Source organism: Otolemur garnettii, unplaced genomic scaffold (genome assembly GCF_000181295.1).
Source record: "Otolemur garnettii isolate 467f Iridium unplaced genomic scaffold, OtoGar3 scaffold00009, whole genome shotgun sequence".
NCBI lineage: Eukaryota > Metazoa > Chordata > Mammalia > Primates > Galagidae > Otolemur > Otolemur garnettii.
The window spans coordinates 23686005-23709289 of NW_003852404.1; the positions used below are offsets into that span (position 1 = coordinate 23686005).

A 23285-nucleotide genomic window follows, 5' to 3' on the forward strand; every position below is an offset into this window, starting at 1 on the left:
CCAGTGGGCTTCCTAAATATGTTTTCTATTAAACTTTGCTTTAAGTAACTGGAAAACTAACACAATTTTAAAAATAGATCCCTGAGATAGATTGTATTAGTAGGAAGGACTGATTCCGACAGACTGCATACAAAGCAATCACTTGACACAAAAAAGCCTCCATTCTCAGTTAAGACAGAACCACACCACTCTGCGGGCATTTGCTTGTATCCATTGATGGTGCCTTTAATGCTTCATTTAGTGTCAAACTAAGTGACAGGCATTAAGCTATAGACTAGTTGGCATCAAATCTGTAATCCCAGAACATTTTCTATAATTGTTTACTATCTATATACTGTTCCTCAAAAAATAAAATTAATCATTTATAAAAAATAAAGAGATACTCTTTTCCAGCTTTAAGCCATGGACAGCTGTGAATACCACAGAGGTACTTCTCTATTTGAATAAAGTCAGAAAGATAGGCACAGTCATGCTGTTCCAAATATTGTTTTATGTGTGGAACAACATTGTCATAAGAGGTTTGAGAGCCAAGCAAAATCACAGAAGTGAGGAGATTTGTAGCTGTCTGTTTTGGTTGAAGGGAATTGAGGCTGAGCTCCCCCATGAAGCAAGCAACATGATACCTTCGCTTTTGGATGGTTAAAAAAAAGAGAAAAAGAGAAACAGGAAAAAGCAAAGAACTGGAGATCAAAGCTATCTTCCTGTACACTGCAGATAATCTTTTTTTTCTTCCTCTTCTTCAACAGCAAGATTGATTGAAGGAAAGGGCTGAAAATGGAGGGAGAAGGAGAAAAAAGAATCATGCTAATCCACAATTGTAAAGAAGGGAGGTAGCCTTTTGATCTCCCCAGGATGGCAACTTTATTGGCTATGCATAAGCAGTTTCCAACCAGCTGATCAACCAGGTATTAAGGATTAACTCTTCCATGATCAGCAACCATGAAGTGAGTTATCTGTGAACAGCAGTCAAACAGAAGGCTCATCTACGACAAAATGACCACCAGCCCATACCCAGCCCAGAGGGTGAGAGCAACCACAGGGGAAATGATTGTCTCTCCACGGGCTCTTCTCAGTACCAATTACTTGCCTTAATGCTCCGAACAAAATCTTTCCTCACGTGTGCATCAAGGAGAACGGCATTCATCTTCCAAAATACCACTGGGAATCCATGAGCATCTGCACCTCCAGCAGACAGTGTTTTGAATCACACTCCGTTTCCTCTTTTAAGCATGCCAGAAATTACAGGCATGATCAAGGCTGAATGTGAACCAGTTGGATGTAAACAATTGACTGTCTTGCCCAGTGATCTAAAAATTTGAGAGCATTTTCTTAATGACAGGAAAAATAATGCCTTCCTTCCAATCTCCCAAGTGTTCAAACCATGCTTTTGTTCAGGTAGATTTTTTTGAACAATTTTTTTTTTAAATAAAAGTGATTGGATCATTAATCTTTCTTCTTTAAACTATTTTTCTCTTTCAAATAGGAAAGCGCACTGAGGTTTCAAGAGTTTTGTGGGCCAGCACAGTGGCTCATGCCTGTAATCCCAGCACTCTGGGAGGTGAAGGTGGAACGACAGCTTGAGCTCAAGAGTTCTAGACCAGCTTGAGCAAGAGGGAGATTCTGTCTCTACTAAAAGAGAGAAATTAGCCTGGAGTTGTGGCAGATACCTTCAGTCCCAGCTACTGGGGAAGCTGAGGCATGAGGATCACTTGATCCCAAGAGTTTGAGGTTACTATGAGCGATGATGAGGTAATGGCACTCACTCTAGGGCCACAAAGTGAGACTTTGTCTCAGACAAAAAAAATCCCTGCTTGTCCCTATCTCCTAACTTCTCTATGATGTAGTTTCCACAGCCAGAAAGAGTAAAGTAATACTTTAGAAGTCACAGTACCCATGCTGTAGTGTTTTTACAAATAATAAGATAATGGTGAAGTGCAGTAAGTTATAGTCACAGCTTCAGAGCAATAGGACCCGTTGTCATAAAGTTTCCGATCGTACCCTAGGACTTGAATTTGATCTCATCTTTCACTTATTTCCTTCTTTCACTTTACGGATCTCCTGTAAGTAAAAAGTGTTAATATAGTTAAAGAAACTATTTTGCATTTCATTCCTCTATACACACTGAAGCAGTCAATATTCTAATGTCTTATTAAACATAGCATTTTTTTCAGTGGGGGGGGGCAGAGTCTCACTTTATTGCCCTTGGTAGAGGGCTGTGATGTCACAGCTCACAGCAACCTCAAACTCTTAGGCTCAAGTGATTCTCTTGCCTCAGCTTCCCCAGTTAGCTGGGACTACAGGTGCCCCCGCCACAATGCCCGGCTTAAGCATAGCTTTTTAAAAACTATTCTATTAATTAAAGATTTAAACATGTTTCAAATTGCTTTTTGTTTTAAAAATGCAAAATCACAAGCACTTTATATAGTTATTAAATATAGAGTATACCCACATCAAATTTTCGGGTTGACTTCTCCTGTGCTCTGTGTGGTCACAGGGTGCACTTAGATCTGCGTCCTCTGTGTACATCCCTCGACCTTTGCCTGTAATTTTAAAATAGCTTAATTCTGAAACTCAGTTTCTACTAAGCTTTTCCAGACTCCTGCTTCTGGTTTCTTTTCTTTCCTTTTCTCTGTTCCTTTCTTTCTTTCTCTCCCTTTCTTTCTTTTTTCCTTTTTCTCTCTTACTTTTTTTGTACCCTTTTTATTCCCAAATATCCTAATATATTCTACAAATTACCTTAGGCTTACTTTTAAATTGAATGATAACTTTGCTTCCCTTATATTTTTCCATAAGAAATCAAGCTTGCAGCATAGTGTATATTTTTGTTGGTTTCTAAAAGGGTCAGAAACTAGCATAAGTATTATTTTAGCATCTCTTATTAACACAGGAGATAACAAATGAAGACTCAGTGGTTTATAATCTTCATTGAAAAGCTTTTATCCTAAGTCTCTTTTCAATCTTATTCCTGTTCCCCAAATTACAGATTATCTGGTCAACATAAAACTGAAGATATCTAGTCAATATAAAACTGAAGAAATAATTAACTGTCATTGTTAGTTTGAAATTGAGCATTTTGCCACATTTTAACTCACACAGGAATATTTCATTTCTCATAGCAAAGGCCAAGAAAAAACTTTCTGTTCTAAGATATTTTAATCATAAATATCTTAAGTGGTCAGGGGAAGTTGCTTGGTTCTGGCAGTTCAGCAACTAGGTAAACTAAGGTGGGAGGATCATTTGAGGCCAAGAGTTAGAGACCAGCCTAGGCAACAAGAGAGACCCCATCTCAAAAAGTCTCTATTTGAGGTGACCAGTTATCAGGAAATAAAAATATTTAAAAATATCGTAGAACCTCTAGAAGTTGACCACCCAGGGTATGGTAACAAACTGGTCAACATACACTGGTGGTCAATGTAGGGAACTAGGCCTACTGTACTGGTCCGTGCATGTGGTGTATGTGCTGTCTATGAAAATTAGGTCAACTTGAGGTGGTCAATGTAGGCAGGTGGTCAACTACGGATGTTCCACTGTCTATCACAGAACTCAGCTATGTGTATTTAAACGCCACAAAAGTTATAAAGCAAGTAGTCAGAACTTTTTGAAATTATCTTTGAATCTTGCCAAAAAGAGAGTTGAAGGGAAGAAGGAAGAAAGAGAAAAAGTGGGGCGGGGGGTAGGCATGCCAGGCACCCAGACAGAACAACCGGCTCAAATAGTGCAACTCGTCTATTAATGTAAAAAAAGAGTTCTTCTTCCCAGGAGAAAAATCACTCCCCTCACCACAAAAAAAGAGAGAGAGAAAGTACACCAGTAAACTTCCACTTTATTTGAAATTCAGATCTCACTGTAAGTTTGAACTGAAATTCAATCACATTTTCACTTAAAAGCAGGTTTTAGCTGATGGATTTCAGAAGAGGAAGTCTCTGAAGAAAAAAAATGCTTAGAATCAGTTCATGAGAGATCACATGGACTTTTTTCAGGGCTATCCCTTCTGAATCCTTCACACCCTGCACTCCCAACCCCCACCACAGGTCTAGTTGTCCAGAGAAAAATAAAGCAGATACACAAACTAATCAAAGAAATACACTTATAATGAATTTCTAGAGAAAGACCTCATTTTTCCAAATCTCAGTTTGACAGACTAAAAAGTTATGTTGTAGCATTAGACTAATAAATAAAAGACTACAAAAAGGAAACACTCTTAAATACAATCCTCAACATTAAGTCTGTCATCGACACACCAAAATGGAGTTAATAATCCGTTTGAAGAAAACTACAGGACTTTTTAAAGTTGGCAGCAAATTAAATAAAAGAAACAAAGGGACAGGGAAAAAAAGCACTGACAACTAATAGAAGTTTTACAGGTTAAATCATGCTGAAGGTACCTCGTGCCCCCAGTTCGCTTTGATTTATTTAAGCTCACCACCTTTCTCTTAAATACACTCCATTAACAAGTGATAGGCTGTGATCTTAGGCTTGAGGCAAAACATGAAACACAATCTTTCAAGAACTTCATTCATTCCCTGACCAGGTGTCTTGAGCACACCCAAGTTACTAGTTACTTAGTGGAGTTCTATAAAGTTTTCTTCAAATCGATAGCATTACTTTGGAACAGAACACTGTCGTGAGATCACCCTAGCAGCCTAATAATTTGACTGGCTTCCCAGCGTGAGTAAAAGTTATCAGAGGAATAATAAAAAGCTTCAGGTTAAACATGAGAGAGAGCTTCACAAAGACACCTCTGTCCTGGAATCTGGCAAACAAAGTAGATAAGCACAGCTATAGGAAAAATTTTAGTTTATATAAATCACCAGGGGCATAAATGTAGAATTAAATTAGAAAAAAAAAATGACACCAGAAATGTCTCATATCTATTCAAATTACAGCCCTCAGATATTAACTGCTAATCAGCTTATTAAATCTGATAGGGCAGTGCACTCCCGGACACTTCTCTAAGTGAAGACAGAGTCTGCACACTGACGACACCAGCTTTCATTGATGCCCTATTAGTGTGACCCTATCTTTAATCTACGGCCATGATAAAATGTTCCAACATACACAAACTTGGCTCAAGCAGTGACTAATGACCATTAATCCCCCTATCTGCAGTAATCTGCCCCCCCAGCCATTTATCACTATGACACTTCACTTTACACACGTGAATAAACTTTAACTGAGGAGGTGAATCAACAAAAACCTCAAAGGCATCTGAAGCTGTAAATTAAACTAGGGGGAGACACAGCAGTGAGAGACAAATAGAGAGATCAGATCTTAATTTTTCTGATTTGCATCCATGGCTGGGATGGGGAATTAGGGGGACATGCAATCACTCAGATCTGCAAAGTTGCATTATAGGAAGGAGAAGCTGGACATGAGGAGAGACAGCTAGAAAGAGTTGGTTATGGGGCAACAACTGTGGCTCAAAGGAGTAGGGCGCCAGCCCCATAGGCCGGAGGTGGCGGGTTCAAACCCAGCCCCAGCCAAAAACTGCAAAAAAAAAAAAAAAAGAAAGAAAGAAAGAAAGAAAAAAAGCACAAAGAGTTGGTGATGTCTACTCTTCCATCCACTGGGATATACTAAATGAGATATCTGAGGTTGAAATGGGTTTCTGTTTTCTTCAAAGGAATAACAATTTAATGACTTTAAAATTTAGTTTAGTTACCAATGTTCCTTGCAACTTTCAGTCAGAAAGAGCATCCCATGGGTTAAAATTCTTTTAAAGTTTTTTTTTTTTTTTTTACTATCACTGAGTCGATGTACATTATTTTTTCCTTTCCTTATTTAATAAAGGAAAATTTTCAGTCAAAACATGAAGAGAGACTGGGCATGGTGGTTCCCACCTGTAATCCTAGAACTCTGGGAGGTAGAGGATGGGAGATGGCTTGAGCTCACGAGTTTGAGACCAGCCTGAGCAAAAAGCAAGTCCCTGTCTCTACTAAAATAGAAAAAATGAGGCAAGAGGATCCTTGAGCCCAAGAGTTGGGGGTTGCTAGAGCTATGACACCATGGCACTCTACCCAGGGCAACAGCTTGAGATTCTGTCTCATAAAAAACATAAAGAGAATCATAGACCAAAAAAAGCTCCCGATAACCTTCAAAGCTGTTTCATAATTATGCAAATTGAGAGCCTCTTATAACCTATAGGCCCTAATGCAACTTGAAGATCAGTATGCAACTTTAAAAATTCCCTGAGATGCATTTTACATGTGTGTATGTGTGTGTGTGTGTTTTTCAAGGCCTGAAACCGGATCCGTGATTGAAACCAGAATCTACCAAAAAGAAAGAAAGAAAAGTTGAATCATGGCTTAGTTCACTCATAGTAAAAGTTTCTTGGGGAGTGGAAGAAAACCATTGGTAAGTAGAGATACAAAGTGAACTCTTTTGTCAGAAATACCCCGTTGTAGCATCCTTCCAACACTTCATCTGGAGTTTCAGTGCTATTTAATTAATCCTAAAAATCCTGACTTCAGCGGTTTTCCATCACCAGTGAAAATTCCTAGGCAACTACACCCTTTCAAATACTTGCAGCCGTCTCTTTTCCTAGCCAAGCAGTGGCTAGTTTCTTTCTACCGTAAGAGTTATTTCCTGAAGTTTCTTCAGAATCGAATTTAATTACAGACTTTGGTTACATAAAACAACTCCTAATAACCCCTTGTGCTCGGAAGAGGGGGGGAGATTTGGAGGAGCAGGTTCTGGAATTTTGGCGAGTCTCGGGGCCACAAGCTCCGTCTCCGGACGCGCATCTCCCTCCCCAAAGAACCAGCCAGTGGATATTCACGTTGGCTCATCCTGGGGGCACAATCTCGCAGTCAACGGCTGTGCCTCCTCCCACCCTAGTGCTTTAAACGAGCTTTTGCCCAGAGTAATCTGGGCGTGCCCTGAACTTGGCGAAAGGCCCAGGTCTGCGAAGAGAATTGGGATGGGGGTGGGGGCGGAGGGTCTTTGGGGATGTGGAAAAAAGGAACAATACCAAATGAGAACTAGGAACCTTTTCGCCTAAAAGTCCAGCAGGAATCGAACCCCTCTGGCTTTAGAAGGGAAAAGTGAAAAATGCATTTCAGGGTTTGATTTTCAAAAGTGGCGAGGGGGCAAACAGGAAGATGAAGGATGAAGAAAGAGGACGCGCTGTTACCTGAACAGAGACATATCAATCCAAACAGGTAAAAGTGAGCAGGCTCCGCGATCATTGTCCTCGGGTAGATCCTGCATACAGTCTCATGCCAAGAGGAGGGAGTAGAAATGGGGTCCCCAAATTTATGAAGCCACACACCACACACACTACACACAAAGGCTTAATATAAGCAACGTGGGTCAATCCGCCAGGAGTTTTCAGGGCAATTACTTGTCCACCTTTCCGGATGCTTGTCAATATCTCAGAGTCCTTTGCCGACGAAGAATTCCAAGGTTTGTCTTCTCCGGCCCCAGGGTTTCCGAGGAGGCTCAGACACTTGCAAGAACCATCCAAAGAGAACAACAAAGAGCTAAAGCAGAAGAACGGTGGTGCCGTTTCCTGCCTCCACGGTCTTGCTGAGCCTCCCGGCGTGCGCCCCCACAATGCGCGCCCGAGCGCCGCTGCGAGGGCAGGCGCGGCGGCTGCAAAGTTGGGGTGTGAGAATGGACTAGGGAGCGCCAAAAAGTGCTTCTCAGTCTCCAAACGAGCCCAGTCAGCAGCTGGCCACCGGCAGCAAAGATGATGGCAGCCAAGGTAGCAGCAGGAGCTCCGGACGACCAGCTCCGGGTGCCGGGGGTGTGCCTGGGTGACTCCGAGAGCAGAGGGCCAGCGAGCGGGCGGTGCGGCGACAGCGACTGCCTGGGCGGGCCCTTGTTCCCATCACTTGGGTGATGAGGAGGGTACTGGGGAGAGCAGCAGGACCGCGGACAAACGCAGGCTTTCCGGACGCCCCCAGCCCCGCACAGCGCCCAGCATCGTCCGTGGCCCCTCACAGTCCGGCGCGTACGCGCGAGGCACCCCAAACTACGCTGGAGACCAAACTTCCTGCGGGTGGCTGCTCTCACCCCTGGGCTCGTGGTAGCCGTAGAGAGGCAGCTCCGGACCTCCCCGGGGTGGCGGAGAGGAGCAGGGAGGATGCTGCTGCCAGTGGGAGCGACGGCCGCCGCGGTTCACCCAAGCCCCGCCGGGATCGGCAGCGTCTGAAGTTTCTGCTCTCACGCTGCCTCCTCTCTGGCTGGAGCGCTCGCGGGTTTCCCCCAACGTCCCCGCGGCTCCCGGTTTCCTCCCTCTCTTCCCCGGCCGAGAATCCTTAAAGGGGCCGCAAGGTCCTTTCTGTGCTGCTCTCTACCCTTTCCCCGCGCTTGTCAGGCAAGTTCTGCGCCTTAAAATTTCCATCCACAAGCCAGGGGTGCTCGACTACTCCCTCAGGTGAGAATCATCTTGCTCAGGATCGGAAATCCAAGCGAATAAGAACTTGTCTTGTTTCTCTCGCCACCCCTTATCTCCCCCGCACCTTTCTCCAAATGGAACCTCCCAGCCAAAGACTTCAAAAATCCTCCTGGTCCAGCTTAACCTCTTCCTTACCGCTTCCAAGGATTGGAATAAACTCTCCTCTACCCTCAACCCTCCTCATTCCCATTTGAAAAAAAAAAGTCAAATTTGAGCTACAGACCTTTCGTATAGGAGATAGAGAGAATGTAACAATAGATGGGCACTCTATGACAACAATCCCTTTCTTTTAAAATGGAGTTGGGAGTCCCATAGAAAGGCTATCCAATCTGAGGGACCTGGGGCTGTCCCCGGGGATCTTTTCACTGTTTTATATGAAGGCCTCTCCTTCAACTTCAGAGACTTTACACATTGGACAGTTAACCATAGGAAAGTGATTAAGGAAGCGGGCGAATGCGGGAAAACATCCTTGATACCTCAGAGTTTGCAGTTTTGAGAATCCATTGAACATTTCAAAAGCAAGGAGCCTACGTTTTGGCGCCCAATGTACCCATTATGAGCCCTGCCATTTATGAGCCTGTGGCCTGGTCTGTTTCCTCTTCTGAAGGAGAGACATACGGTTGTTGACATATGTTAATGTTTTAACAAAACGTACCCAAAGTAAAACAAACCTGACACATCTGATGGGCATCATTCATTCACTCATTTTTCTTTTTTTTCTATTAAATAAGACTGTGCGTTAGGCACCTAGCATGCTGAGTGCTCAATAATCGCAGATATTAGTACTTAGAGCTATTATTTTTATTCATAAATTTCTACAAAGTTACATACAGTAACTTCCAAACAATTGTAGTCGTATATATAAGAAGCTGCCTTCAGCGTTTGCTTCTGGAGGAGAAAATTGCCCAATGCATGGGGGCAGAGAAGAGGGTTTGTTCTTTTCTATATACTGTGGTGCATCTCTGTTTTTTTTAACTGAGCACATTTATTACCTAATGAAAGATAAAATTTTAAAAGGGAGTCCTACATTTATTTCGGTTGCTGCTAATATAACCAATGACCTTAAAGTAACGTTTTGTGGAGACTCTGGTTAATAGCACCAATCTTTGAAAGTGAAAGATAGTTTAATCCTCAGAAAGCCGACTGAAAATTCAGTAAACAGGCTGGAGATAAGAATTTCAAAGACTGCAACCAAAATCTTTCCAGCAATAAAACCAAGAATGTTCAATCAAAGCTGGCAAACATACATTGATTTGGTCTTTGTGAAAGGAAATTTAGTAAGAAATGGAATGTATATATATTTTCTTCTTAGAATAAAATATGCTTTTAAGGTAAGATTACCCAGAGGTAGAAAATAAATAAATACTTAGTGCTGTACTTGAAAGAGAGAGAGAAATCCTTTAAAGCTTCATATAATTTGAGTGTGCTTTAAAGACTACAAACATCTACTTAGTAAAAGATATGTCCTTTTAAATATAAAGTAGAATATGTGTAAAGATTCTTTTTTTATTAGATCATAATTGTGTACATTAATTCTATCATAGGATTAAAGATTCTTATTGCAATCAATATTCCTGAGAGTATAGTTCCTGCTCTTTGGAATTTTGCTAAGATTTTCTTAAGATCTCTTTTACCATCTATGTTGTTGTCATGGTGTGTAAATCATATTAATATCACCTTTTTTTTCTCAACTTTTCTATTCTACCCTTAGAGATGATAACACCTGAGAGAGTCAGCAGTAAGTATCCTCAATAACTAACTTTTGATCAGTCTCCTGATGGGAAGGAACTATCATAACCAACTCACATATGTCGGTCCTTTCTGTTTCTCCTGCCTCATCATCCAATGAGTCTTTTTTCTGTCCATTATTAAATCAGTAAAAGTGGCATCCCAAGACAAGGGCTTGTATTCAAAGGGCATTAGGAGGCTTGGTACCCATAGCTTGGTGGTTAGAGCACCAGCCACATACACTAAAGCAAAGCAGGCGGGTTGAACCCGGTCTGGGCCTGCTAAACAACAATGACAACTGCAACAACAACAACAACAACAAAATAGTCAGGTGTTGTGGTGGGCGCCTGTAGTCCCAACTACTTGGGAGGCTGAGGCAAGATAATGACTTAAACCCAAGAGTTTGAGATTGCTATGTGCTATGATGCCATGACACTCTATTGAAGGTAACATAAACTCTGTCTCAAAAACAAAAACAAAAACAAACAAACAAAGAAACCAAAGGGCATTAAGAAACTATAACAAACACATCTGAGAACTTTTGTATTGACTTCCTTTTACTCACCCTTACCCATGAAAACACTAGTGAACATTATCTGTGTACAAGAAACAGCAAAGTGTGCTTAGGGGAAAGAAACAAATAAAATACTGTTCACCAGGTCCTCAGCACTCTTAGGAGAGATACACAAAGAAAAAAACAGGCTGCAGAGTGGAATCTCTCCAAAAAAGCAAAAACAAAGTACCATGGGATTCAATGACAGCTTAGTACATTACTGGATGTGGATGAATCATAGCAACTTGTCATCTTTCCACTTTTGCTCCTGAACATTAAATTATCTGGAAGAATGCATGAAATGCTCAGTGTGTCTGTGTGAATGCATGTGCAAATCTGAGTGTTTACACGGGGATAGAGAATGACCTTGTGGCAATTCAAACATATACAAGAGAACTCTGACTCATTCCAGACTGGTGGGGAGACAAAGAGCAAGGTAAGGGAGAAAGTATTTTCATTTGCACTCAGGAACTCCATTCCAAACACTGTGATAGGAAGAAGTGGTGGCTTCAAAAGTTCCATTTAAAGAATTCTGGTCTCATTTGGAGCTGATGAAATTCGGGATATCTAAAATTCAGGATTTCCCTTGAGAATTTTGGAGAAACCTATAGATAACACACTCCAGGAGTCCCATGAATAGGGGCTTTTTGATAGTCAAAATTCTAGAGTAGTAATGGTCTCTTGGGTGGCTCTGATCTGATGTTATCTTTCACAGAGGTAGCCACAGGAACTCAGGAAATAACAAAATTCCCTGGAGTTCTCCAGGGACTCCAGATAGCACTTATTCAGATCAAGAGGAGCAGAGTTCCTAAGAAAACTACAAACCAGAACTCTTTCTCTCTCCCCTCTGCTTAGCAAGAAGCCTTAGAATCAAACTGAGCCTGGGAGGTGAGCCAGAAGTCCCAGCAGATCTGGCAAGCAGCAGCATGATATATCCAGGGCACACTAAGGCTGTGCTGAATACTCCAGGATCCCATCCCTCAGGGTACAACAACTTGTTTAGCAATTTTTACAGGAAATAGTTGAATAATCTGTGCAAGACTTGGTATCTAAATTGATAAACTAAGAAGAATATTTAAATAATTTAATATTTTTCTAAGTTGGGATATATAAGAAAATTCCATCTCAGATAGTAATCTAAAGTAACCCTAATAAAAGGAAAATAAATTCACGTTTGCTGGAACATCAACTATGTTTCAAGAAGCTGGGTCTATTTAGTTTCTTGCATTTGAACAGCATTAATTTAGTTTTTTTGCTTCTCTGCTCTTTAGAACATGTAATTATGTGCTCCAAATCAGAAATCATAGGAAGACTTTATGTTCATCCTCACTTAGTTGAAGACTAAGGCGCTGTCAATGGGGCCAGTGTTTTTAACACTTTGAGAAAATATTGTAAAAGAGTAGGATAGAACCCCATTGCTCCCGCCTAATTATGTACTCCAGCCTCATTAAAATTCTGTAAGGCTCATTAGAAAACATAAACTATGATATACTTACGTTTGCTGTGGAATTACTGTAGCTGTGCCTTTTAGCATCTCAACATCTTGGGCATTTAGAGATGTCCTAAAAGGAGGTGCTACACTCCTAAATTCTTTTGACAGAGCCTGGGTCCTTAAATATTAGCAGCAACTGGTCTCCCGAGAATTTAATCCTTTCATGTTAACAAATGATTAGTTTTTGAAGATACAGGAGAGGATACAGGGAGGTAGTATTAATTGAAGGCACTGTTTGGGGCCCTTTACATACATTATCTGATCTAAATCTCACCATGATCAAGTGAAGTAGTATTATTATGTCAATTTAGAGTAGAAGTTAAAAGAGTAAATAATTAACTCAAAGTTCAGAGGCCCAGAAGCTGTTGGAGCTTTTATTTGAACCCGTTTGTTTTAAACCAAAGCATGTGTTTAAAAAAAAAAAAAAGTTTCATGGTAGGATAGGGTTAGAAGTCTTTGGATTCAATCCATTTAAGGATTCTCCAAAGCTTTTAATAAGCAAATAAGCATTCTGAGTTCCCAAGGGAGGATGGTTTAAGAAGTCCTGTTTCTTTAGTAAACATTACTTATGCTCGAGCATGCTACCGCTGTGTTAATATCTGTACACACTCCACACCTAAAAATTAAGATCTTCAGCTTTGCTGACCAAACTTCATATAGTAGTTACTTGGTGGAAAACTGATGATGAAATGAGCAATGTGATACTTTTTATCGAGAAAAATCTGTACATTGAAGTAACTGCATTTCTGGGTTATTTTTCATAGAGCAGCCAGTGGGATTCTATATAATCTGTGACAGATCGTGTCTCTCTTCTGCTCAAAAGCCTTCACTGATTTCTCATCTTATTTCAAGTAAGAGCCCATGTCCTTTAGCGGTCTACAAGGCCGGACGTGAACTGGTCGCTCACACTTTCCTGTCCTAGTCTCCTACATTTACCTTCCTGGGCTCCCTTTGTGTCACCATAATGGCCTTTCTGCTATTCCCAGAATGAATTAGACAACTGCTAGCCTCAAGGATTTTGTCCTTGCTCTGTCTGGAATAATTATCTCCATAAATCTGCAAACTTACACTCTCGCTTCGTGAGGTTTTTATATCACCAAACCTCAGAAAGGCTTTTTCTAACCACCCACTTAAACATTAGATTCCAAGACAATACTTCCCCTATCTCTTTCGTGCTTTGCTTAGTTTTTTCTTTCTTCTAGAACACTTATCCCTATATTTTTTTGCTTATTTTATTGGTTGCAACCATGTTAAAATGTTACATGAGGCTAGGGATTCTTGGCTGTTTTGTCAACTTTTATATTCCCGGCATCCAAAACAGTTGCTGGCACCTAGTAGGCATTCACGTATATGTTGAATGAATGAATGAAAGAGTTGTATTCACTGTTAATGTATTTTTTTTTTTTTTGGAAAACGCTTCCTTATTGAATCTATTTTTATAGTTCAGGTTTATTTCCTCTAGTACATAATTCCACAATTTATCTACTCTATTTAGCAGAGAACAGTGAATTCCATCTATGGGGCTCATGTTTTGATAGACTTCAGTAACTTCAAAATCAAAGTTCTCACTAAATAAGCACACATTTATTTAGGTCAGGTTATTTAGGACCAAAGAGATGGAAACCCCTGACTGAGTTTAAAGTATATAACATTCAAGCTAGAAGCAGCCTTCATGGTTAAGTTTTCATAAATAAGAGCCCTGAAGTCTAAAGAACCCAGTCTTCTATTTTGCTAGAAGACATTTCTTTCCTGTGAATAATTAGTTGGCAATGTTTGATTAAGATTCTGTGCCTTTAGAATACTTACATCATTACATATATCATAGTATAATATATTATATAGTGAGTTTCACGTATTTCCGATTCACCATCAGGAATCTAGGAACTATGTTTTGTAATTGCTGTTATTTTTGTATTTTTAGTTCCCAATATAATAAAAATAATAGAAATCAACACTTACATGACATTAAGTGCTAGGGGTACTAGTCAAAAACTAGTCTAAGTACTTTGTGTATTCTAACAGATTTAATTCTCAGAAAAAATATTAGGTCAGTTATCATTATTATTATCTCATTTTATATGTGAAGGCCAAGCATGGCTTTGAACCTGGGCTATCTGGATTCAGACCACTGGCTTTTACCCATTCACAAGAGAGTGAGGTGCAAATAAAAGTTGTTGATGAAAGTAATATAATTTTTACAGATTCAGATCTACCTGGAGAAAGCTATCAGGGTGTAAGCTTTTTATTTCTCATTTATTTAAAGATCTAGTTTCATTTTAGGACTGAATACTTCAGTGACTCTGAAGTATACGCGTTTATAGTTCTACTTTTGTATGAACTTAGAAGCTTAAATCTTATTTTATGTCCAAAACATTCAAAATGTTTTTATATTTCTTTTAACTCTAATGAGATGGCATGAAAAGAAATTCTGTACAAGTTTGTTAAGACATTCAAAGTATATTGGAATATATATATATATGTTTATGTATATGTCTATTTTACCACACCTATCTTACCAAGGGTTTGCTGTCTTTTGGTTTCTTCTAGAAATATCTGAAACCAAGCATATACTGTTCTAATCATGAATTAAAATTTTCTTAAATTGGGATCATAGTTAACAGCTGCACAGCTGAATGACACACTCTCTAGGCTTATGATTTTAACACAAACTGACTATTTTGTAGCTAATTTACATTATGCTTAATTCTGCAGATGTACTTTACAAAACTGTTCAGTGTTTTTGAATTTTCATTGCTTTTTAAAAAACCTTTCAAAAAATGTTTTCAGGATTGAGGTACATAAGTTGAGATTTATGTCTTATTTTGTACATTTATTATGTATAGACTCACCTGCTGCTTTGTTTATTCTGAATAATATTTTACTTAGTTTTTAACACTTACTTTCATCAGTTCATTAAAGAAATATCAATTTGAAAAATATCTTGAAATTCTACTACGGTTTCATAATTAGAGGTTTTCTAGGTCAGTATGTAAAAATAAGGTCTAAATATTTAATGTTAAACTAACTTTGAAAAAAAAAGAATATCCAAGTTTATCATAAATGTTAATAGTCACAATAAATAACTGATTAAATTCTAGTATGATGGAGTATTTCAAAGTTATTTATTTTATAGCTAATGAAGGTATTTCTCTCTTATGGCTTATGGAAGAATGACTTTACTTTTGAGAAACTAAACTGGGACTTTGGTATTTAACAGTTTCTTGGTGTGGTTGAACACTAGGATTTTGAACACAGAGGTGCTCATTCCTGTGGTTAAATACTGAATCTATATCTTAGAATTGTCGCTGAGAAACAAACTGCCCATGAAAATTGACATAGAATATAAACCTACTGTCTTAACAACAAGGATAATTATATATTTTCCCAAGAGCTTAATCACCCCTTCTCTAATATCCTGGCCACATTCCAAGAGAAATCATCCAATTCCATTATCCTAACTAAAAGTCTTTGTTGATTTGATCTAATCTCATCTTCTCAATTTCCTATCATTATATATACTCCTTTAAAGCTGCATTATTACAACTAGAAGGTAGAACTTCACTGGTACAGCACATATCCTATTGCATTTGTGTACCATACAAGCATCTGAAACATAAGAGACGTTTGTTGAAGCAAGTAAAACACCCTTATCACCGAAAATACCACACAAAAATTTAATCGCAAAGGAAAAGTTTGTTTTAATAATTTAGCATGTTCATACTTCAACAATAATACTCTTATCAGTACATACTGAAAATAATGTGGCTTACATTTTTATATTCAGAGGCTAAATGGTTCTAAGGAGATTCCAATTATTTTTCTTCACAGCATGGAAGTATTATCGTTTTGGGACATTTGCAAAATACAAAGTGAAAATTTCCAATATTTCATATATAATCGGATATGTTGTCAATATTTTCCTAAATATCTTTTATTTCTAATGTGCGTGTAAAGACTTATTTTCTTATATGGAGTAACGTTCTAGGAACTGCTAAGAAATCTACATTTTCATTCAATGAAACGTCATAAGCATTTTTTCTATGTCATAAAATATTCTTCAACACTATCATTAAAAGAGCAAAATAGAATTCCATCACACGATCATTAAGGTATATGTAAATAGTCTCCAATTGTTAAATATTTAAGTTCTTATTGGTTGCCACTAAGGTGCTTTAAAATCATATTAGGATATTGTCTTGCTGGGTATATTTTTAGTAAATTTCATTTTGATTCCAGGCATTCTGTGGAGTAATACGCACTTACCCCAATTTATTAAGTTACTCAGTTGTTTCAAGTTACTCTGCAGGTTGTTTATTCAAATGGTCTTAGAACCAAAATACATAAGTTAAAGATCACAGACAGCAATTAAAAACTATTAGGCAATTCTTAACACCTGACTTTACTTCTTTTTTCAATAGGATTAGTCTATGTTTGCTCAAGGGATATTGTTTTGTTTTCATTACAACTGATTAATAAATGAAAATGTTTGTTTTTCACAAGTATGCTGGAGTTTCACAGGTCTTGTATTTCACACCAGAAAGTAAACTCTTTTCTTTGAGCCAGGGCAATAAATCAAGACAGAAGGGCTTTCCTTAAACAGTTGCCTTTGGAAAAAAGTATAAACTTATTAAGCACAGTTCATTATTTCGTTAATTGTTTTTGTTTTTGTTTTTACCGAAGGAGGTGTATTGTTTAACATTTGAGGCCATAATGATTGACAATGATGAAAATGCGACCTCATGAAAATATTAGTTCTAAGGAGGAGTCAGCATAGCCGTATTGTGTGCACCCTGGTTTATCCAAGTCACATTACTTTGGTTAACACCTACTTCTTGATTTTCTCTACATGCTTCATGTGGCTTATCATATAATAGGAGTTTGAAAGATTTAATTATCTTCCTTTTCCTGGTGAAATATGAACCATAAAGTTAGAGTAATTCAAGGACATCAACTCAGATGCTTTACTGATTGAAGAGGTAACGTCATCATTTCTTGAGGTTAGTAATTATACCACTTTTTAAAAATCAGATCTTTATCTGGAAAATCCATCTGTTTGAAATAATTGTGAATATTCTGTACGTGCTAAAATGTACAGAACACTTGGCACAGTCTAATTAATAAATCAGATTATCCACCACACTACATTTTTCTGATCGTGCTCCCCTTAATGTTTCCCAGGAAGGAGAATTTTGTAAAAGCTGTCACTGCATACAGAGATGTTTCTTTAGACATATGTATGTTTCCTAGAACATCACTAAATGTGTTTTCCAGGTGGCCGATATTTGATTAAGGTAGGGGAACCCAGTCTGAAGAGTTTGCCATTTAGCTCAGACTCCCCGTGGGTTACTTCTATTCCTACTTTAAGTCTCAGATCAAGGTCTCTTCCATAGAGAAGCCTACCCAGACCTGCCATTTCCAGCCTTCCCCAACAGGTCATGTTTCTGTGTAAAATATTTCTAGGACATCTGAGTCTATTTCTCCAGAGCTCTGACCACAAATAATTGCTATGCATCTTTTAAGCCAGCCTTTTCTGTAAGTCTTATACACCTTACAGTGATAATAATGACTCTGATTGGTTCACCAATGATATTTCAGGTCTTACCAACCTACACTTAGCATGTTTTTGTGCTTGGAGTTCTGCATAGTATACTGATTTGAAAAATACTTGGCTAGACTAAAAGAAAGAATAAAAAGTTTTATGTACAGATTACAGATACCTGGGCATTCGTGCTTTTTGCATTTAATTACTCATTTTTTTTTTTTTTTTGAGATAGAGTCTCAAGCTGTGCCCTGGGTAGGGTGCTGTGGCGTCGCAGCTCACAGTAACCTTCAACTCTTGAGCTCAAGTGATTCACTTGCCTCAGCCTCCCAAGTAGCTGGGACTACAGGCACCTGCCACAACACATAGCTTTTTTTTTTTGTAGTTGTCATTGTTGTTTGGCAGGCCCGGGCTGGGTTCGAACCCGCCAGCTCTGGTGTATGTGGCTGGCGCCCTAGCCGCTTAAGGTATAGGTGCCAAGCCATAACTACTCATTTTTTATAGGAAAATGGGGCAATCACTAAAAGATTAACTCTGTTTCAGTATTTGCAACCAGGGGTGATTCTGTCTCTTTCTCAAGCCCACCCCAGTGACATGCTGCAATGTCTACAGACATTGCTGGGGGAAGAAGGAGATGAGAAGTTGCTATAGGGATCTAGTATGTAAAGGCAAGAAATTGGGTTAAACATCTTACATGGACCAGGATAGCCCCTCACGCACATCAAAGAATAATTTGGCCCCAAATGTCAATCATGTCTAGACATAGTAACTCTGCTCTAGTTTATCTTTAATATACATTGGACGGTGTTTTTGTTATTGTAAGATTATAAAAAATAGCGATATGTATCTTATGAGTGGGGTATAGTTCGGTGCTAAATTTATTAGACAAGCTATGTCTATCTATTGTATAACATATTGTACAATTATATCTATTTACAGTACTCTGTAAAGATTATAAAATTCTATACAAACATCCGCAAATCATTATTAAATGCTTATATGTCATTTAAAGTGGCCATCTCAGTCACTGACTAGCCAGGGGAGTGTGGACAAGCCTCTTAATATCTCCAAGACCTGTTCCGTTTATATTAAGTGAAAAGAATAAAATATCTTACTTTCTAAAGATATTGCAAGGATTGAATATAAACTGCTTACCATAACGCTTGGTTTAGAGTAAGCAGTGATTAAATATTAATTTATTTTTATTATTTTTGTGATTTTATTATGAAAAAGGGAACTCTACCCTGAAAACTCGGGACAAAGTTTATAGTTAGTAGAAGGCTGAACAATTTTTTAAGCAATAAAAAAATTGTATAAAGACTGTTGCTTAAAAGATTGTTCAGAAAACAATGAATATGATGTTAAAAATATTTATATACAATAAGCTTCTAAATGAGTTTATTTTGATTTTATTAAGGAGTTTGCAATATTCTTTAACAATAGCATTAATCATGATCTATTTTTGAATAGCCCAACTAGATGTAGGTTAAAACTAAATTTGCCTTGTGTATCTGAATAGCAGTTCAATGGTGCTGAGATACTATTAGCATAATATTCTCAACTAATATCCTCCTTAAATGCTGTGGGTACAAGCAATTATGACTTAAGGGGAATAAATGCATTCTTTTTCATTTTTCTAAATAAGGGGGCCTAGTTCCTGACTATCATCTGTATATCAAAACGATTGTATAAATAAGAGATCTATATGTACATACCTAGCAAAAAGGTTCTGATGGTTTTAAAACTAAGTATCAAACGTCTTAAATTAGTATTTTGTAAAGTAAAAGTTGTGTAACAAACTGACAAAATGAGAAACCCCATTTAAAATAGTATTTCATTATAAGTTCAGAGATATACAACCTGGCTTGTACAGGGCACAGGCCCAAAGAATGAAAAGGAAATGCTCAGTGTTTACACTTTAGTGTCATTTCAAGCTTTCTAAATCCTTATTTATTTATGTGAAGGTGAAACTAAGCTTCTATAAACAATAGTTTCCAGAATGAAAGGATCATACTTGTTTAAAACTGGGAGGCCCAGAGAGTCCCTGACCTTATAAAAGTGGCATGTATTGAATAAATTAATTTCAAATGCACAGTAAAGAGTTCAAGATATCTTCATTACTATTTTAACACTGAGAGAAAATATTACATTCTTATATTTAAATTATATTTTACCAAGATTTTCTTCACCCTACACACTGTATAATTAAATCCTCACATACATTTTGAGAAGTAGATTACATTGGTTCGTCTTAAAATAATTTTAATATGATAAATAACACAGTTAATTAAGTTTAATCCATTTAGCTTACAATAGATACACTAATGGATGCTTAGTGTAAGTACTGGTGAGCCATACACTTATAATGAGAGAAGTGAGATGAGAGAAACTCTTTTAGCTCAGATAATTCTCTATCCTTCCACCATGAATGAACAGTAGAAATTCTTTCTATAGCAACTTCCTCACAAATATTCAAAATTTGTATTTTTCTGAAATTTCTGTCAAAGACTGTATAACATTTATCACTAGATTATTTCTTAGTTTTTCATTTATGTTCCCTTGCACTAGTTCCCTTGCACTAGATAGTAAATTCATCACAGTTATAATAAATTATCAAATTCAAAACTTGAGGTGCGTACTTACACACAGGCACATACACACATATTTTAGTGAAATAAAACTTGACAATAGATCTCTTTAATTTATGTTTGTACCTTTGTAGCTAACAGAAAATCCCTCCCTTATGAAATGTTTTAATTGGGTGAGAGTGTTTGGTACACAATACTCTATTGCCCTCTACTGGCTGGAAAATGGTAAACTAAAACTTCCCATCTGCTCCATAAATTGTATGGGACCTCAAAAAACTAAATATGGAAGACAAAGACACAGTTCAAAATAAGGAAACAACATACTAGATGGGTAGGAACTATAAAAATGAATTTGTAAGCTATTATGTGTTTAAGAACTTTCATTTTTAGTTTTTTTATTAGTTGAAAAATCCAACTATTTTATCTAACAGTAAATGCTCTCATTATTTCACCATGACACTTTCATTATTTTAAAGTGATAATTGTAAGACTTACAGTTATCTAGGAATTCTTGGGATTTTCCAATAAGATATACATAATCTTCTCATTGTTGACACATCTGTGGAATATTTTTATAATGATATCATGATGTATCTAGTGTGATTTTATTTTTTCTAAGTAGCATTTCTGGTTAGAAGAATATTCTTAGTATTTTTAGTAAAAATTAAAGTGTTCTTTACCAATTAAATGAGTGATTTTGTGTCTTTATTTTCTAACGTTATAAGCTATTCTCATCTCATTGAGGAAAAAACATTGTCATATGATGCTGTGTAAATTCTTTAATGAAATAACAGTGACAATGCCCCAAGGAACATAAAACGAATGAGAGTGGTGAGTCTACTTTGTTTCATTGTAACATTACTCATTTCTTTAATGCTTGATTACATTTATTTCAAAGACATTTCAAAAGAATAATCTTCCCATCCATGGCAGAAGATGCAAATTTTATTATTAAGGTGCCCTGGCTGTTTTTTTTTAAAATATACACTTGGGTTAAAGAAATTTAAAACAAAACTATCACTGTTTTTTTTTTTTTTTTCAAAATTTTGACTGGCATTTTGAATTAGGGATTTATTTTATATTTTTCAAAGTTTCTCTCAGCTACAATATACATTGAAATAATCTGGTTTCCATCTCTCAACATGTATTTCTTTGGAACATTTATAAAACTGGGGCCGTGTTTCTTTGAACTGGAATTTTGCTCCATGGAATTTTGTCTTCCCACTTCATCCTCAGAACTAGTGTCTATTATAAATCAAGAGAATAATCTTCCTCCGGCTTCCCTGTGAAAACAACTGTCAATCCTTTTAAAAATTTTGTGAGCAAATGATGTTCTGTATTTTAATGACCTCTGATCTAGATTGTATTCACTTCTCACAATTTCCAAGAATGTATTTTCAGTTCAAGCTATAAATCACTTGAAGTCTTCAGTTCTCCATAAACGGAGAGAAGACAGTTTCACTAGAAAACACGGTCACTATAACAATAACACAGAAAATAACTTTTGTTTTACTTCCTGTTTCTCAAGTGAGGTTAAAAAAAAGATGTACTAGATAGTTTTTCAAATTTAATCCTCACTAAGAGGATTAGAAAAGGTCTAAATCTCTAATAAAAAATGAATAAGGAGGTTATCTAAAGCAATATTATAGTCATTCAAAATAATAGCTTGAGGCCAAGCTCAGAGGCTTATGCCTGTAATCCCAGCACCCTGGTAGGCCAAGGTGAGAAGATCACTAGATGCAAGGAGTTGGAGACCAGCCTGGGCAACACAGTGAGCCCGTCTCTACAAACAGTTCTTTTTAACAATTAGCCAGGTGTGGTGGTCTGCACCTGTAGTCACAGCTACTCGGGAGGCTGAAGATGGAGGTCTCCTGACTCCAGGGTTGGGATCCTTCAGTGAGCTATGATTATACCACTGTATTCCAGCCTGGGCTACAGAGCAAGATGCTGTCTCTAAAACAACAATAACAACGACAACAAACAACAATAATTAAGAGCTAGATGCTACTTGAAAAGCTACGAGTTGCGTAGGATAAATTGGCAGTCAAAATTTTAAATATTATATAATTAAAATGGAAAAGTTTATAAAAACTGACAAAGAAAAAGTTCTGCATGTTTTTGCACAAAGAAAGTTATTCGAAGCCACTCTGAATAATTATAATATATCTGTCCTTAAATACGTAAGAAAAATTTTGAATAATATATATTTTTTGGTCCAGGGGTGGGGAACCTGTGGGGCCACATGTAGCCTTTTGCCTTGTGTGCAGTATTTTGACTGAATGCAAATTTTACAAAATAATTCCTTTTAATAGAGGGGTTTGCTGTCTGAAGGTTAGATTTGATAAAGGGCTCCTGTAACTATGCATATTTTATAGCATGTATTACTTTTAGATTTATAAAAATAATAAAGATCTAATATTTCAATATGATCAATGTTGACATATAGGAAAATAGTTGATATTTTAATGTGTGGCATATGTATTTTTCCTAAACTTAACATATTTTTAATGTGTTTACATTTATTTTTATTGAAAAATATAAAATAGTGTTATGAAAATCATGAAAGGTATTTCCAACTCTTAAGTGAAGTGTCTTTTTCTGTTTCTCTATTTTGTAGCCTTTTATGAGAAATATTATCATTATCTTACTTTCCCGTTCTTGAATAAGTTAGCAGGTTGTTTTCACAAATAATTGCCTCAGGTAAACATGTTGCTTTTAGGAAACAAATTTACTTTATTCGTTTCTATGGAAATGCTGAAATTAAATGCTACTTTGCTCACTAAGGAACAATATGGAAGAGATTGCCATAGTATTCCATTAATTCAAAATTCATCAGTGCCTAAAAGTGGTAACCTGAAATTTAGTTTTTTTTAAACAACTTGAATAGATGTTTACTTTCAAACAAAATTGCTCCAGCTTTTAAAGCATGTAACTAACTAATTTAACAGGTTTCAAGTACCTATCTCAAATTTTCTAGAGGATGT

The 23285-nt window shown here is 37.3% G+C and overlaps 1 protein-coding gene across 3 annotated transcripts in view; it reads right to left on the reverse strand.

Moving 5' to 3' along the window:
• ROBO1 (roundabout guidance receptor 1) overlaps positions 1-23285 on the reverse strand; it is a 952396-nt gene that overhangs the window by 405637 nt on the left and 523474 nt on the right. For 2 of the 3 annotated variants that reach the window (XM_003783920.2, XM_003783919.2), the window contains exon 1: positions 7133-8188. The exons of the other annotated variant lie outside the window; for it this stretch is intronic. In XM_003783920.2, the coding sequence (XP_003783968.1) occupies positions 7133-7187 (55 nt within the window). In that variant the 5' untranslated portion in view covers positions 7188-8188. Of the gene's footprint in view, positions 1-7132; positions 8189-23285 lie in introns of those variants that run through there. 3 annotated transcript variants of the gene reach the window in all.